Source organism: Gekko japonicus, unplaced genomic scaffold (assembly GCF_001447785.1).
Source record: "Gekko japonicus isolate JY-2015 unplaced genomic scaffold, Gekko_japonicus_V1.1 scaffold64, whole genome shotgun sequence".
NCBI classification, from domain to species: Eukaryota; Metazoa; Chordata; class Lepidosauria; order Squamata; family Gekkonidae; genus Gekko; species Gekko japonicus.
Genome location: NW_015170277.1, coordinates 1,786,461 through 1,804,266, shown reverse-complemented (window position 1 = coordinate 1,804,266; position 17,806 = coordinate 1,786,461). Strand labels below are relative to the sequence as shown.

General features: G+C 48.9%; 1 protein-coding gene across 1 annotated transcript in view; it reads left to right on the top strand.

The window, feature by feature from the left end:
• Nucleotides 1-15,554, top strand: part of VPS37B (vacuolar protein sorting 37 homolog B (S. cerevisiae)) — a 32,423-nt gene extending 16,869 nt beyond the window's left edge. Inside the window, exons 2-4 of the mRNA XM_015417711.1 lie at nucleotides 5,493-5,664; nucleotides 8,514-8,596; nucleotides 14,863-15,554. Of these exons, the coding sequence (XP_015273197.1) occupies nucleotides 5,493-5,664; nucleotides 8,514-8,596; nucleotides 14,863-15,354 (747 nt within the window). The 3' untranslated portion in view covers nucleotides 15,355-15,554. The remainder of the gene's footprint in view (nucleotides 1-5,492; nucleotides 5,665-8,513; nucleotides 8,597-14,862) is intronic.
• Nucleotides 15,555-17,806: the final 2,252 nt, after the last annotated feature.

Sequence of the window (17,806 nt, the reverse complement as noted above, 5' to 3'; positions counted from 1 at the left end):
ATTGGAAAGGAATTAAAAGTAGATCACAAGGAAGGCTGATGGAAGGGGACGTTTTGCAGTGAATCATGTGGAAAAGAACCGGCAATTAACGATGCAGAAAGCCAGTTCACTTTGTGTTGCTTAGGGTTCCCATTTTTTCTTAAGGTAATAAGCGATGACAGTCTTAAACTTCGTGTGGTAGGAAATGTATGGCTCTGGAACATTGTGTGACGGGGATTTGGGAGAGCTGGGCTTAAGACCTAAGGGCAGCATACGAAGTGCCTGGCTGGGTCAGACAAAGAGGCCATCTAGTCCAGTATCCTGTTTTGCATGTCGGCGAGCCAAATGTGTCCAGGAGCTTCCAGTCAGTTAAGAGGCTTCCTGGAGCCCAGCTGTTGCTAGGCTTTCTTGACGACAGCCTCGCATTAACTGGGTGAACATAAGAAGAGCCCTGCTGGATCAGGCCAGAGGCCCATCTCGTCCAGCGTTCTGTTCACACAGTGGCCAGCCAGCTACCTCTAGGAAGCCCACAAACAGGAAGGCTGCAACAGCGTCACCTGGCCTTTTTCTCCCTCTCCCAAGATTCTGGGGCATCCAAAATGGAGCTGATGGACAGTAGGTTCTTGGTGGACAAAAGGAAATACTACTTTACGCTGAGTGATTAAAATGTGGAATTCGCTGCCAGAGGATGTAGTGATGGCCAAAGGAATTAAACCGTTTTAAAGGGGAATTAGATTCATGGAGGAGAAGTCTATCAATGGCTACTAGCCATGGTGACTGAGGGGAACCTTCACATTCAGAGGCACTAAACCACTGAATGCCAGAGCAAGGAAGCAGCATCAGGGGAAGACCTCGGCCTTTGTTCTTGTCTGTCCAGAGGAGCTGGTTGGCCACTGTGTGAGGCAGGATTATAGGGTCCACTGGCCTGGTCCAGCAGGGCTCTTTTTAGGATATTGTCAGGGGAAGGCCACTGTTTGAGGCAGGATGCTGGACCTGAAGGACCACTGGTCTGGTCCAGCAGGGCTCTTTTTAGGTTCTTGTCAGGGGAAGGCCTCGGCCTCTGTGCCCTGTTGTTGGCCATCCAGAGGAACTGGTTGGCCACTGTGTGAGGCAGGATGCTGGACTTGAGGGACCACTGGTCTGGTCTGGTCTGGTCTGGTCCGGTCGAGCAGGGCTCATCTTAAGTTCTTATGCCTGAGCTCACCAGTGACTGATTTAAAGAGGCATTACTACCTGTGGCACTGGAGGGAGTAGATATCCATCGTGATTGATAGCCCTGTCCTCCATGAATTTATCCACTCCCCTTTTTTGCTCTCCAGGTTGTCAGCCATGACCACATCTGGTGGCAGCGAGTTCCACAAGTTAACTGTACAGTGTATGAAGAAGTACTTCCTTTTGTCTGTCCTGAGTCTCTCACCTTTCAGCTTGTGGGTTCTAGTATTATGGGAGAAGGGAGAAAAGAGGGTGTGCTTGCTATCAATGCTTCCTCTAAGCTGTGGAGTCTTGTGAGCAAAAATTCTACTTTGTGAGCCACTGGCATCAAAGTTGTGAGTGAGCGATTTGGCTGCTGCATAAATTAGTTTGCTCTGAAGCCATCCTTCCCGAGCTAAGACAAAAATGTGTGACCCGGAGGCTAAAGAACTGTGAGTTAGCTCACACTAACTTAGCTTAGAGGGAACACTGCTTGCTATGACTCATCAGCATATCTTTGAAGGTAGTGTTTCAATGTGGCATGTAATAATAAAACTCTTGAATAGAGTGCTAAGTATTGAGTAGAGTGCTAAGTATGGTAGGGCTTTGGCTGGGAGGGCGGGGTAGAAATATGAGAAATAAATAAATAAATGGTGCTTGTGGCATCCTCGTTTATTGGGGAGACAGTTTACCTTTAACACACACTCTGTGTACATGAACTTAGTAGATTTCTCCTACCACCAGGAATTAAAAATTCCAAATCTCTCTTTTTTGGTAGAACGACCCAGGGTCTGGGCACTTCAGAGGACTATGTGGCCTTGAGGAAGGACTATTCTGATTGCTGGGATAAGTTTAAACAAAAAATGATTTAATAAAGAACAAAACATGTTTTTGGTTTTTGAACTGTTGCTGAAGAAAGGAACTTGTAAATATAACTGGCAAAGCTTGGTATCACAAACAGTCTCTCAAACTCCAAACTCCACTCTGACAGGCTTAGACACTCAGTCTAATCTCTCTCTCTCTCTCATTCATATATATATATATATCTCACGCAATCTAAACTCTCATAGTCACGCAGACTATGCTGTTTGTCTTATTCACACAGAATACTCAAACTCCCATAGTCACACAGACTATGCTCTCTCTCCAAATTTCACACACAAAATCACCTCATAGACACCCCTCCTCCCACACTCTCAGTCATCAGCCAATCACATCACACTTGTCTCCCTCTATCACTCTCCTTACATTACTGCAGTCACACTAAACATTTAAAGAAACACACACACCAAAAATGGAATTATTACAGTGCTGTGTGGGTTTTTTCCCCCCTAAGAGGGAGGTCACCGGAACGAGGTATGGGGGTGGGGTCTCTGATAACTCATTTCTGCACTGCAAGAGGCGTGGACTGAGCAGCGGCTCCCGACAACTCTGCAGAGTGAGCCAAGCCGCAAATGACAGGAGAACAGCTTGTGTCCAACCATCTGTGCCTGGAAGACACATGGAGTTTTCTTTTCCTGCATTCCTCTCCATGCCTGCAGCCCCTTCGTTCTCCACGGAGATAGTTCCCAGAGTTGTGGAACTTGCACAGAGGGAACAGCCAGTGCAGATCGGGAGGCTGGAATAAGGAAGGGCGAGGTGGTGAAACGACCCCATCACTGGATCTGTTTGCCAGGGGTGATTTCATCAGCTTGGTTTCTTGTTTTCGTTGTTGTTTAATGGTTTTATTGTTTTATCTTGTTTTTATGCGTGGGCCTGTGCCCTCTTGTAAGCCGCCCTGAGCCCGCTTGCGGGGAGGGCGGGGTAAAAACGTTAATAACTAACTAACTAACTAACTAAATATACCCTGACCTTCCTAACTTCAGCCCCCCAACCCACACAGCTGTTCCTCCATGTGGGTCCCACCACCCCAGTAATCATCATTTTGGGTGTCCTAGGGGTGCCATGGGGATGGAGAAGGGGTGCAGGGAAACTCTGCATTCCGTGCGTGGGTGCTGGGCTACAGGCCAGCGCCCCCTTCAGTGGCTGTCCCGCTTGGTGGTCAGATACGATTATAAAAGGATCTGTATCTTTTGCTGATTTCCCCCCCCCCCTTTCCTTCTCCAATCTCTTTTCATATTTGTACTAGACTGTGAGCCATTATCTTGATCCACAAACTGCCTGGGTGTGTTGGCAGAAAGACAGCGTATAATTGTAGTAAGTGAATGAACGGTCGTGAATGAAAAGGAATCCGTTCTCTAGAGAGCAAGGAGAGAACAGTGCGGGCACTATGTTAACCTCAGAATGCGATGGAAGACCTCTTATCAGATTGGTGTAATGAAGGAAACGGGGGGCCTTGTTCTCCCTATCCCAGTAGGGAAAACAGTAACGTGCTGTCGATTGTAGCTGCATAATTGAGTTTAGCTTTTACATTTCCTCCTCCTGATCTGTGTACCTCACTAGCTGGGCATGAGATTAAATTGCGTACTTACAGACTTGCATGGATAAATGATGAAGGACTGTGTTCTATACTGCTGTGTATAGTTTACTGTTCAGTAGGATCCTATTGGAGCTGCGGTGGCTCAAGTGGTTAAGACGCTGAACTGCAGGCCGTGGAAGGTCAGTAGTTCAGCAGTTCGAGACCCGAATGTGCCGCATGATGGAGTGAGCTCCCGTCTCTAGTTCCAGCTCCTGCCAACCTAGCAGTTCGAAAGCAAGAAATTGCAAGTAGATAAATAGGTACCGCTTCGGTGGGAAGGTAACAGCGTTCCATGCGCCTTGGTGTTTAGTCTTGCTGGACACATGACCACGAAAACGTCTTCGGACAGCGCTGGCTCTTCGGCTTTGAAACGGAGATGAGCACCACAACCCTAGAGTCGGATTTGACTGGCTTTCGAGCAAAGGAACCTTTACCTAGGATCCTATTACGTAATTTTTGCACTGTGAAGAAGAAGAGGAGGAGACTGGATTTATACTCCTTGCCCTTCACTACCCGAAGGAGTCTCAGAGCAGTTTACAATCTCCCTTCCCTTCCCCTCCCCACAACAGACACCCTGTGAGCATCTTCCCTCTAAGCCGAGTTAGTGTGAGCTAGCTCACAGTTCGTTAGCCTCCAGCTCACACATTTTTGTCTTCGCTCAGGAAGGAGGGCTCCAGAGCAAACTAATTTATGTAGTAGTCAAATCCCTTGCTCACAACTTTAATGCCAGTAGCTCACCAAGTAGAATTTTTGGTCACAAGACTCCACAGCTTAGAGGGAATATTGCCTGTTAGGTAGGTGGGGCTGAGAGAGCTTTCCCGAGAACTGCCCTTGAGATAACAGCTCTGAGAGAACTTGTGACTGACCCAAGGTCACACCAGCAGCTGCACGTGGAGGAGCGGGGAATCAAACCCGGTTCCCCCAGATTAGAGTCTGCGCTCCTAACCCCTACACCAAACTGGTTTAATGTGTCATGCTAATACTTGGCCCCACCTGGCCCTGCCCATTTTCGGAAAACACGTGGTGGTCACCGGGAAAGGGGTCAGCAGGCACCATGCTGAGGAACGCTGGTGTAGAAGATCTTTTCTGTGAACTGTGCCTGTCAGTGTGTGCTTGCCTTAAAGTGATCCAAAACTTGCCACCTTCTAAAACACTTGTGATCTTTATCCCACCTTTCCTACAAGGAGCTCTGGGTGAAATCGCTTCCCCCTCCCATTTATCCTGACAACAGCCCTGCGAGGTAGCTCGGCCTAAGGCTGACCGAGAATCAACCAGTGAACTTCATAGCAAAATGGGGATTTGAGCCGGGGTGTCCTCAGTTTTAGTTTGACTTTAAGAGAGCCAGTTTGGTGGAGTAGTTAAAAGTGTGGAATCTAATCCGGGAGATTCCCCACTCCTGCACATGCAGCTGCTGGTGTGGCCTTAGGTCAGTCACAAGTTCTTTCAGAGCTTTGAAAAAGAGCAGTTTCTGTCAAGAGCTCTCTCAGCCCCGCCTGCCTCACAGGGTGTCTGTTGTGGGGAGGGGAAGGAAAAGGACATTGTAAGCCGCTCTGAGACTCCTTCGGGTAGTGAATCCAATCTTTTCCTCTTCTCCCTTCTGGGCAGAACCTTCTCTGGAGAAGACTGCATGCAAAGATATTCAGTCATATCCAGAGATTATGACCACACACTGTGTTTCCTGTTTAGTCTGAGGCTGATGGTAATTTGAAGACCCCATGGAGTTTGCACACTATCTGAAATGTTGTCCTAAATCAGAGACTGGACACTGATGCTGTCGGAGCTTGGGAGGTGCTTCAGACTCCAGTGTCTGCTCCAAACAGAAATCATGGACGTGCTCACGCAACTCTGCATTTTTCTTTTACAGGCCCAAAACGTCCAGCTTAGCAAGGACATGACCCTCGCCAGCAATCGTAGCCTTGCCGAGGGCAACCTCCTGTACCAGCCAAAGTTGGATTCTTTGAAAGCTGCGTTGACACAAAAGTACCAGGAGCTGCACGTTCTTTTTGAGGCTTATCAGATTAAGAAAACCAAGCTAGGTAATGCTGCTTCCGTGCCGAATCCTCCCCTTTCTGTGTCTTTCTCTCTGAAGCATCCAACAGAACAGCAGAATGTCAGATATCGCACGTCTGAGTGCTAAGTACATTCAAGGCACTGTTTCTAAAAATGCTTACATTACAGGCTGTTGAGGGTGAAAAACCGACGCTGTTTATATTTGAGACATAAAAACTGTTCGAAGCAGATGTGTCCCGTATGCTGTCCATCTTATCCCCGGAGACTGCCAGACTTTTTCACAAAGTTGGTGGTGAAAGAGCGGAGCTCAGTTCTCCAGCCTTCTAAACAGTCATGGCTTCAGTGGCAGCAGTAGTACATTTTAGCATTTGGATAGCACTGTGGAATGTTCAAAGCACTTCGTTTTAGTAATTCTTACGACTGCTCAAGTACTCAAGTAATTTATTGTATTTAGCCATTGGCCGTTACAAAATACAGCAGAGCATTCATAAAACGTTAAAATACAACCTTAGTGACCGGGTTAAAATTAACTACTGGTCCGTGGTAAAAAGGTAAAACAGGTTTGATCACCCTCAAGTAGCCTGCCCCTTAGATCTAGTCTTAGATGCTGCTAAAGTAGACAGGGAAACTCTATGGGATAGATAAGCATCATTATCTGACAACAGGCACACAGTCTTCTCAGTTTCTCGGAGTGCTTGCAGACCTAATACAATTCCTGCTAAAAAATTATGTCTTAGAGTGTTGTAAAGCGGACAATAGAGCATATAGTGAGGAGTGTAAGGGCCAAACTGAACATTCGGCTTTTTAAAGAGCTGGGTCTGGGTTCCCTACAGTCACACCACAGCTGCAGGTGGCGGCTTTTTAAAAATAAGGGAGATCCCAGAAGGGCTTGGAACATAGCTGGGCGGCGGCGGGGTGGGTGGGTCCCCCCCCTAGCTGGGGGGGGGGGGAGGAGAGCAATTATTTCCCTGTCTTGCTGTTCCATCTGGAATATTCTGTGCACATGGAGCAACCAAAATTGGGACGTAAGCAGTGTTCCCTCTAAGCCGAGTTAGTGGTAGCCAGCTCACAGTTCTTTAGCCTCCGGCTCGCACATTTTTGTCTTAGCACAGGAAGGAGGGCTCCAGAGCAAACTAATTCATGCTGTAGCCAAATCGCTCACTTTAATGCCAGTAGCTGACAAGACTCCGCAGCTTAGAAGGGAGCATTGGAAGTAACCCCCTCCCCCCACACAAGGATAATGCTGTTTCTATGCAGGGAAATGGCTTGGGGGAGAAGGCAGGAGCCCCCTCTCCCTGCGCAGCGGCAGTCAGAGCATGAGTGCTTTATTTTTTAATAGCCATTCCCCGCAGCTGCTGTGTGGCTCCAGGGAATTTGGCCCAACACATTAATAAAAACTAAAAAAACCTGACGGTGTAGTTTGTCCCCGAGGCAGGTCTGGGGTGGTATCCCTGTATTTTAGATGAGAGGCAGGACCAAGGGGTGTATTAGCTTGCCCGAGGCAGTTTGGTGTAGTGGTTAAGTGCGCAGACTCTAATCTGGGAGAACCGGGTTTGATTCCCCACTCCTCCACTTGCACCTGGCTGGATGACCTTGGGCAAGCCGTGGTTCTGATAAGAGCTGTCCTTGAAAAAGAGCAGTTTCTGTCAAGAGCTCTTTCAGCCCCACCTACCCCACAGGCAATGTTCCCTCTAAGCTGAGTTGGTGTGAGCTAGCTCACAGTTTTTTAGCCTCTGACTCACACATTTTTGTCTTCGCTCAGGAAGGATGGCTCCAGGGCAAACTAACTTATGCAGTAGCCAAACCACTCGCTCACAACTTTAATGCCAGTAGCTCACAAAGTAGAAAATTTGCTCACAAGACTCCACAGCTTAGAGGGAGCGTTGCTCACGGGGTGTCTGTTGTGGGGAGGGGAAGGGAAAGGAGTTTGTAAGCCGCTCTTGAGATACCTTTGGGTAGTGAAGGGCGGGGTATGAATCCAATCTCCTCCTCTTCTCTTCACCTAGCAGCTTCATTGCAATTAACCACTTTCTTAGCGCTGCGTAGCGATTCACTTGCTAGCAGCCCACTCAAACGGAGGTGAAACGTTTCCAGTTTAAGCTGGAAACTCAAGTGTGCTTGGGTCAAAGGGGCTTTCCATGTTAGCATGTATAGGGCAGATGTGCCGGCTAATCATTGGTGGGATCGCACCTACCCTGTTGCCATTTGCTGCTTGGTTTTGCAGTTCTGAAATCCCCCCCCCCCCCGAGCAAAACCAGCTGGGATAGGGCTTCACTTGGGGGCAGAAGGAAACAGGGAGAGAGAACTAAGTGGGGGTAGCTTGGAGGGAGGAGCTGCTTTGGGGGTAGCTCAGTTGGGACAGTGATGGCTGCACAGGAGCGGGGGCAGCGAGGGAGACCTGCAGCCCTTTGCATGGGTGTCCTGCTGACCTCAACTCAGTGCCTTATCGAAAAGATGGCAATGTGGAAAGTTCATCTGATTTACACTATTAGTGGTCAGGGCTCCCTCTAAGCTGATTTAGTGTGAGCTAGCTCACAATGTTTTAGCCTCCAGCTCACAGATTTTGGTCTCAGCTCAGGAAGGATGGCTCCGGAACAAACTAATTTATGCACCAGCCAAATTGCTCACTCGCAACTCTAATGCTGGTAGCTCACAAAGTAGAATTTTTGCTCACAGGACTCCACCGCTTAGAGGAGGGAGCATTGCCAGGGGCTTGGCTAATTGTGCAGTGTGTTTTTTTAAATTTTCCATCACCCCTCTTGCTAAAGTCAAATCTTCAAGTTAAGCAAATAACCAGAGTTTTAGCTTAACTAGTATTGCTCTTAAGAGCTGTGTTCTGATTTGTGGCCCTTGCTGCTTTTGCTCCGTTTTACAGACAGACAATCTAGTAACGCTTCCCTGGAAACCCTGCTGGCGCTTCTTCAGACAGAAGGGGCAAAGATCGAAGAAGACACGGAGGTAGGAGGGAGAAACCTGCGGGATTTGAACTGCTGACATTGGTGCTTCCTCTGAGCTCTTGTCACAAGCTGCAGCGCTTCTGCCGAAAAGATCTGTAGATAAAAACAAAGCATTTCGCTAACCCACAGAGGTCTCCTGCTTGCCTGCACACGCCCGCTGGTCCCAGGAGAGTTTGAGCAACAGCTCGGGGGGGGGGGAGGATTATCGGTCTCTCCTTGAGCCCTGCTGAATCCCGGGTTCAGACCTGTGGCTCGGACAGGAGAGCAAAATTCAGGATGGCTCAATGAGAGCCAGCTGCTTGGTTAATTTAGAAGACTTGTATGCTGCCCTCTCCGGAGACTTTGCCTGACTAAGTAAAGGTAAAGGTTTCCCTAGCTCGAAAGCCAGTCGAATCCGACTCTAGGGTTGCGGTGCTCATCTCCGTTTCAAAGCTGAAGAGCCAGCGCTGTCCGAAGACGTTTCCGTGGTCATGTGGCCGACATGACTAAACACCAAGGCGCACGGAACACTGTTACCTTCCCACCGAAGGGGTACCTATTTATCTACAGTACGATAAAAACGGCAGTGTAAACTGATCAGGAATAAAGCCATAAAAACCGTCTCCTCCACCAGACGGCCATCAGGGCAGTCAAGGCAGAGCCTTCTGTTGCCCCTCTTTACATCCTGCTTCGGGTTCCTTCCTTCCTTCCTTCCTTCCTTCCTTCCTTCCTTCCTTCCTTCCTTCCTTCCCCGGCCTGGGTTACCTTGAGGAACTGGGTGGCAGTGCGTGGGCTCAGTCACCCTTTCTGTCTCTGGGGCTCGGGGGGGGGGCTCTTCCCCATTTCAGCCTCCTCCTAATCACGGCCACAAGTTAGCACATTCCCTCCACTTGAGCTTGCCAGCAACATGTTGGCAGGAGCACAGTATATGTTGTTATCAGTATTTCTCGTGTTTGTGCACGTGAAGCATGGGCTGCTGGTGCTCAGGGCTGCTCATGTGCTCAATGCTCCGCATCCTGAGAATCTCAGATTTTTAAACAAATCTGTTTGCAGTTGCTGAAATATTTCCAAACTTGTAGGCAGTGCTTGCCGAAGGCTTTAGTCAGAAAGCGCCTGGCGGAGACTTCCTTTTGGGGTAGCGGGCGGAGGAGCCGCAGGGAGCCCTGTGTCATCTTCACCCCCAAACTTGAAAAGACCTAAAGCTTTTTAAAAACAAAACACAAACCTCACATGGGAAAAATCGAGCACTGCAGAGAGAGAAATCTCTGAGGGAAAGATTCCCAAGGGAAAGCAAAAGAGAGAGAAGGGGGGGGAGAGAGAAAACGTGTGTGTGTGTGTTTGAGCCCTAATTCTGGCACCCGAATAAATTGTGTAGGATAATGATATGCACACTTGATTGTTCATCTTGGTTTGTGGTGTTCGCTGTCATCATTGGATAAACATATGAGCAGTGGTCCATCAGTGGCTATAAGGGAAGCCAAGGTTGGATCAGGCCAATGGCCCATCCAGTCCAACACTCTGTCCCACAGTGGCCAAAAATACCAGGGGCCATCAGGAGGTCCAACAGTGGGGCCAGGACACCAGGAGCCCTTCCCCTATTGTCGTCCCCACCCCCCCAAGCACCAAGAATACAGAGCTTCACTTGCCCTGGACCGAGAGGTGGGACACATCTGCCACCCCCTCCTGTGGCAGTGAATTCCATGTCTCAATCACTCTTTGGGCGAAGAAGGACTTCCTTTTATCCGTTCTAACCCGACCACTCAGCAATTTCATGGAGTGCCCACGAGTTCTTGTATTGTGAGAAAGGGAGGAAAGTACCTCTTTCTCGACCTGTTCTATCCCATGCATAATCTTATAAACCTCGATCATGTCACCCCTCAGCTGTCGTTTCTCCAAGCTAAAGAGCCCCAAGCTCTTTAACCTTTCTTCATAGGAAAGTGTTCCAACCCTTTTAACATTCTAGTTGCCCCTTTCTGCACTTTTTTGAAAGCTATAATATCCTTTTTAAGGTGTGGTGACCAGAACTGCACACGGTATTCCAAATGAGGTCGCTCCATTGATTTATATAGGGGCATTATGATATTGGCTGATCTGTTTTCAATACCCTTCCTAATAATCCCCAGCATAGCATTGGCCTTCTTTATTGCTGTCACACACTGTCTCGACATTTTCAGTGAGTTATCTACTACGACTCCAAGATATCTCTCTTGGTCAGTCTCTGCCAGTTCGGACCCCATCAACGTGTATTTATAGTTAGGATTTTTGGCTCCAATGTGCATCACCTTGCACTTGGCCACATTGAACCCCATTTGCCACGTTGACGCCCACTCGCCCATCCTCGACCATGGAGAGCTTCACAATCCTCCCTTGTTCTCATCACCCTGAACAACTTCGTATCATCCGCAGATTTAGCCACTTCACTGCTTACTCCCAACTCCAAATCATTAATGAACAAGTTAAAAAGCAGTGGACCAAGTACTGATCCCTGCGGTACCCCACTGCTTACCCCCCTCCACTGAGAGAACTGCCCATTTATACTCACTCTCTGTTTTCTATTAATTAGCCAGTTTTTGATCCATAAAAGGACTTGTCCTTCTATCCCATGATTTTTGAGCTTACTTAGGAGCCTTTGATGAGGAACTTTATCAAAAGCTTTCTGGAAGTCAAGGTAAACAATATCTTACCCGGTATCGATGTCAGACTGACTGGCCTGTAATTTCCCGGATCTCCTCTGGAACCCTTTTTAAAGATGGGAGTGACATTAGCTACCTTCCAGTCCTCAGGAATGGAGGCCGGTCTTAATGAAAGTTTACTTATTTTTGTCAGGAGATCCACAAGTTTGCATCTGAGTTCTTTCAGAACTCTCAGATGTATGCCATCCGGGCCTGGTGATTTATCAGTTTTTAAGTTGTCTATCAGTTTTAGGACCTCCTCTCTCGTCACCTCAATCTGACTCAGGTCTTTCAACACCCCTCGTGAAATCAGTGGTTCTGGAGTGGGCAAGCACGTCTCATCTTCCACAGTGAAGACAGAGGCAAAAAATGCATTCAGCTTCTCAGCCATTTCCCTATCATCCTTCAGTGCTCCTTTTACCCCTTGGTCATCCAAGGGCCCCACTGCCTCCCTGGCTGGTTTCCTGCTTCTAATGTACTTGAAGAAAGTTTTATTGTTGGTCTTTACATTTTTTGCTATATGCTCCTCATATTCCCTTTTATCAGCCTCACTTGAGACTAGCTTTCCACCGCTTAAAGGAATCCTTTGTACCTTTTCCAGCTTCCATTACTTTGTTTGTTAACCATGCAGGCTTTTTTCTATACCTATTTGTGCCTTTCCTAAGCTATGGTATATAAATTTTTCTGAGCTTCTAGAATTGTAGTTTTAAATAGTTTCCAAGCTTCCCCAATGGTTTTGACCCTTTCTACTTTTCTTTTGTTTCTTCCTCACATGTCCCTTCATATCAGAGACGTTACCCCTTTTAAAGTTAAAAGTGGTATAGATAGGAATTCTTGGTCCAGGGCAAGTGAAGCTCTGTATTCTTGGTACTTGGGTGGGGGGGACAACAGTGGGATGGCTTCTAATGTCCTGGCCCCACTGCTGGACCTCCTGATGGCACCTGGTATTTTTGGCCACTGAGTGACACAGAGTGTTGGACTGGATGGGCCATTGGCCTGATCCAACTTTGGCTTCTCTTATGTTCTTATCGTATCTTGGAGTGGTGGTGGTGGTTTACAGTTAGAGCATAAAATCCCATCAAGATGATCAGCCGCTCAAGCCCCCAACAAAGTTTTCTTCCCTCGGTCACGAAGGAATGATAACTTTGTAAGAATGTTTTAAGCTGTTTCAAAATGTTTTAAAGTTTTATGTTGTCTAGGTACATTGTACCGACCTCTGTAAGCCGCCCTGAGCTTGCCCGCATGGAGGGCGGGGTATAAATACAAATAATAAATAAATAATACTAATACTCAAGTGCATATCCTCACCCCTGTTTGCCTGATGTACACAGCTTATTCTAGGTTCACACGTTGGAGTTGGGAGGATTTTGTGTAGAATGTGGGTTTTGTTTTACTGCTCCGCTAGTGGGTGGCAACTTTCCTCCGGTGCAAGGAACCTCCCCTGACCCAGGTGCCCCCATGTTGCTGGTGAAATGGGCTCTTGCGCTGGCCCCGGGGGCTCTTCGGGCCAGAGGATTGTGCTGCCGTTCATGGAGTGAAGTGGTAGGAGACCGCCCGGTGCCCTGACTTGTGCTGGGATGCCCATTTGACTGCCGTTGACGTTTTGAAACCGGTCGCTGCAGCAGCCCCAAGCCAGCCTGAAAAGCCCCGACTTCCTGCTCTGCAGTGAATTTCTGGAGGTTTGCCGGAGGAGTTCCCTGTCAAATATTTCCCCGGGTTGGCGTAGCCTGTGGCCAGGCAGCCCTGTGAACAACTTGGCCGGCTGTGTGGAAAATGATGTCATGGCACATTCCTGTCTCCAGTAGACAGTGGAGCACCAACCTGACCCTGCTGGTGACGTGCCCTAAGCAGTTGTTTTTGGCCTTACAAGATGGGTGGCCACCACTGTTCCCTCTAGGCTGAGTTAGTGTGAGCACGCTCACAGTTTTTCAGCCTCCGGCTCACACATTTTTGTCTTCGCCCAGGAAGGGATAGCTCCAGAGCAAACTAATTTATGCAGCAGCCAAATCGCCCACTCACAACTTTAATGCTCGTAGCTCACAAAAGTCGAATTTTTGCTCACTAAGCAAGAGTCCAGCAGTGCCTTAAAGACTGGCAAAATTTGTGGCAGGGAAGGAGCTTTCATGAGTCACTGCAACTGAGCAGCGACTTCCAAAAGCTACCCTGCCACAAATTTTGTTAGTCTTTAAGACACTGCTGGACTCTTGCTCTTTTCCTCTGGTTTTACAGTGCGCTTGAATGCAGGCATGGTGGTGACCCCGGTACATTAGCATTAGAGCAATATGCTTTTCAAGCAGCTCATTTAAAGTTTAAGGTAAAGGTTTCTCTTGCTTGAAAGCCAGTCGAATCCGACTCTAGGGTTGCGGTGCTCATCTCCGTTTCAAGAGCCAGCGCTGTCCGAAGATGTCTCTGTGGTCATGTGGCCGGCATGACTAAACACCAAGGTGCACGGAACGCTGTTACCTTCCCACCGAAGTGGTACCTCTGTATCTACTTGCAATTTCTGGCTTTCGAACTGCTAGGTTGGCAGGAGCTGGGGCCAGAGACGGGAGCTCACTCTGTCATGCGGCACACTCGGGTCTCCCACTGAACCACCGCAGCCCCATTTATTTAAAGTTTAGTCTCTGGTCTATCCAGTGAAAGGATCCCTGGTAGTCAGGCCGAGAGAGTGCAAGAGTGAGGCCCCTGCCTGATGCCCAGGGAAGCAGCTGCTGCTGCTGCTGCTGCTCTGAGTGCAGAATATGCTGGGAGAGGGCCAGGCCCAGTGTGGCATGGTGGTAAGGAGGGACAGCCTGGGATCTGGGAGAGTCTGGTCCAGTTCCCTCCCCTCCCACAGAAGCTTGCTGGGTGTCACTCTCTTAGCCCAGTCTACCTCACAGGGTTGTTTTGAGTGTAAAACAAGCCTTGGCCTCTTATCTTTAGTAGAGCCAGTTTGGTGTCGTGGTTAGGAGCGCGGACTCTAATCTGGGAGAACCAGGTTTGATTCCCCACTTCACTACATGCAGCTGCCGGTGTGACCTTGGGTCAGTCACAAGTTCTCTCGGAGTTGTTCTCTCAGGAGCAGTCCTCGAAAGAGCTCTCTCAGCCCCACCTACCTCACAGGGTGTCTGTCATGGGGAGGGGAAGGGAAAGGAGATGGTGAGCTACTCTGAGACTCCTTCGGGTAGTGAAGGGCGGGGTAGAAATCCAATTTCTCCTTCTCTTCTAATTCAGCACAAAATAAAAATGAATAAACATTTTATAATTAGAGTGGTCTTAGAAGGGGAATGGGAGATTAGAAAAAAATATTAACTTGGCTAGGTTTAAGGCTGTGGCCGATAAAACCATACCATTGGAGGACGGAAGGGTAAAACGGTACAGGCCACCCTGTCTGCCTGAGCTCTTTGGAGGAAGGGTTAAAAAAAGGATTGGATGAACCAACCTTGGCTTCCCAAATAGAGGCCCCGTGCCCTTGACCATGCAGACACTGCTTGTGCTGCTGCAGGCTGAGCCGTGCGCAGGATCAGGGCCCCCTTGGTGCATCCCGTCAGTCCGGGTTAACAGCCAGGGAATGCTAGACTCCGATCGGAACTTGCTGAGAGTGGCACCTCCTAATAATTCTTCCCCTCTCTGACAGAACATGGCCGAGAAGTTTCTGGATGGCGAAGTGCCGCTGGACGCCTTCATCGACGAATACCAGAGCCAAAGGAAACTGGCCCACCTGCGGCGTGTAAAAATCGAAAAACTCCAGGAGATGGTGCTGAAGGGGCCGAGACTCCCCCTGGCGGCACCGCCTCAGCCGAGAGCCACCGAAACCCCACCGGCGCTTCAGACTCTGGAGGCGAATACCCCTCCGTCCGTTATGCCTCGTCGCAATCCACCGCCGCCACCTCCGGCGTCGGCGGTCCCAGCCGGACGCTTTCCGACCCCATTCACAGCAGCGATGAATGCTGGACCGGCTGCCCCCTATCAGAGCAGTCCGTACCCTCTGCTTCCCCCACGAACGGGAGTCCCTCCTATGATGCCGCCACCGGGATATCCGACTCCGTTTGCGTCACAGTTCCCTCCAGCGCTGCCCCAAAGACCGCCGCCTCGCCTCCCACCCAACCCGGGCTTTATCTTGCAGTGAATATGCCATCGGGGCCGGACTCACGGATTGGTGCTTTCCTCCTTATTCCTTAGCTCCGTGACTCGCCTGAGGAAGCGGCGCTAACCCTCCCCTTCTTTGCACAGGATTTCAGAAGGCGTTTGGGGTGACAGCCAGTGACGCATCAGCGTGTTTGACCCTGCTTGTCTTCTTCTCGTACAGAATGGGCATCCGTACCAGTCTTGCACGGGGGGGGGGGAGCCGAATTTTCGTCACTCTGGCGAAACACTTCCATGGTAATTGGGGTCTGGAGCAATTATTTCAGCCGAACGCCTGCCTTTCCCCCTGGGATCTTGTTTCCTTTCTGACTCCGAGCACAAGGGACCACAGGCCATCGATTCCTCAAAAGAAGCCTCCGTTCTGATATGCAACACACCCGGCCATTGCAGAAGCACTCTGTCCATGAGACTCCAGTGGAAAACCTTTCTTTGAAACAGGCCGTTAGCCCGGTCCTCTCTGTGCCTGGTGCTTGTGAGACATGGCTCTGAAAGTGATCGTGTCTGTTGGAGTCCGTTGGCACCTGATGTAATATCGCTGGTTCCGGGGAGGGGGGGTTCCCTGGACTGCTTTTTCAAATGGCGAGAAACCCACTTTCCTCTTAAACTTAACCTCCAGAAAGTCTCAGGATTTCCAAGACAGTGAATGCAAAATAACTTTTCCTACTTTTGAAGGGTGACTAAATTACACAATTAGTGCCATTTTGAGAACTCACTGCAATCACCCCCTTCTGCCTGCGTACCCCCCCCCTTTATCGGCCCCATCTTGAATATTAGTCTCTTGTTTGTGATGTAGTGGCCTGCCTCAGTTTTCTATGCCGAAGACTCCCCACCACAGCATGAAGACAAGAGACTCTTTTGTTCAAAAAGTTCATTTTTTTAATATTCTTTTGAGACCATATTGAGATTGGTCAGTTATCATTCCCGGCATCTGTATTCCTGCCGTCTCCTGACCCTAGCCAAAGGGGCTTTCCCCATCCCCAAGAGTATGCACTCAACCTTCACTCTGCCTCCTTCTGTACCAGGAGAGATCTTCTTTTGAAGCCTCTCTGCTCTTCCAAAATTTGTTAGTTTCCTCATACTAACAAGCCACATCCTTTTAAACATCTTGCTGGTGGTTTCTCTTCTCTGTATGAATTCTTGTCAGCTAGATTTTTTAAAAAAAATAGTTTTTTGCCTTTGTGATTTGAACACTGGCTAAATAATATGCAAAGTGGCACTTTTCATTGCATAAGTGATTCTCCAGAAAGTTTGGTAGAGGGAAAGTTGTTTTAGAGGGTCAGCACAGCCATTGTTCATCTGGGTGTTTGGGTGGTTGCCGGTCGTTCAGAAGAGTTTCGGAAGGGAATAATTGTTTTAGTGCCGAACCTGAAGATTTTTTTGGGAAGTCAGCCATCATCTTTAGAGCAGGTCACGCTGGCCAAGGGAATCTTGTTGATGAGTGGGTGTAAATTCTTGCTGCCTTCTGCTCAGAACTGCCAGAAGGTTAATGAGAAATGCCCATAAAATGGAGAACCCCACGAAGGGAGACTTGACAAGCATTTCAGGATTCAGTGTCCCTGTGGTGACTTCAGCGATAGCATTGCAGAACCCTTGCCGTCTACACACAGTCCTAAGGAACGTGAGTTCCAGAAGAGCAGTCTTCCTCTTTCCCCCTCCTAGTAGTCTGGCCAGGAAAACGAGTCTTTGGCATTGTGCCCCGCTAATTCTTTGAAGGCTTCTAAAGCAGGTGCGTGGGGTCCAAAGTTGGTGAGAGATCGCTGCAAGAAAGCTTCGGTGATGGGGGAAGCAGAAAGGAAGTAAGATTCAACCAGGCCTCGTTAACACCCTATTGTTGTGGAAGGTGACATGTCACTACCTGAATGCAGGTCTTAGAGCACCGTATGGGAAGGTGGATTCGTTTGGGCCACCCCCCCCCCCCCAGCTGAGGCGTGAATACCTCCTTAATGATATTGGGCAGCCTTATTCTGTCAAAAGTGTCACCCCTTAATCATGGTGGGCGAGGCATTTGATTGGGAGGAAGCAGTGGAGATAAAGCTTTTGTCAGTATGACCAGATTGCTTCCTTTAAATCCACGCAGCCTCCCTCTGCTCAGGAGGGCAGGGGTGTGAAACGGGCAGCCGGGCCCTGGAGAAATACTTCTCCGATCAGGCGTTTCACAAGGGCTGTATTTTGCAAAGCTTGCAGAGTGCGAGAGCGCGAAGCCATCGGATCCGTGCATTAATTATCAGCCTGCCTTATTGTTTTAGCGTGGAGGTTTCAAGTGGACTTATTTTCGACAGGACGTCTTCGTTAATTTGCTCTTAAAACCGCCTGCAGTTGCCAGTCTTGGTTTCAACACACTCGTGGCTTCTTTCCTCTCTACCCACCCTACTTCTCCTCCTAACCTGTTGCGAAAACCTTTTATTTTGTGACACAGAAGCTAAACCATACCAGTT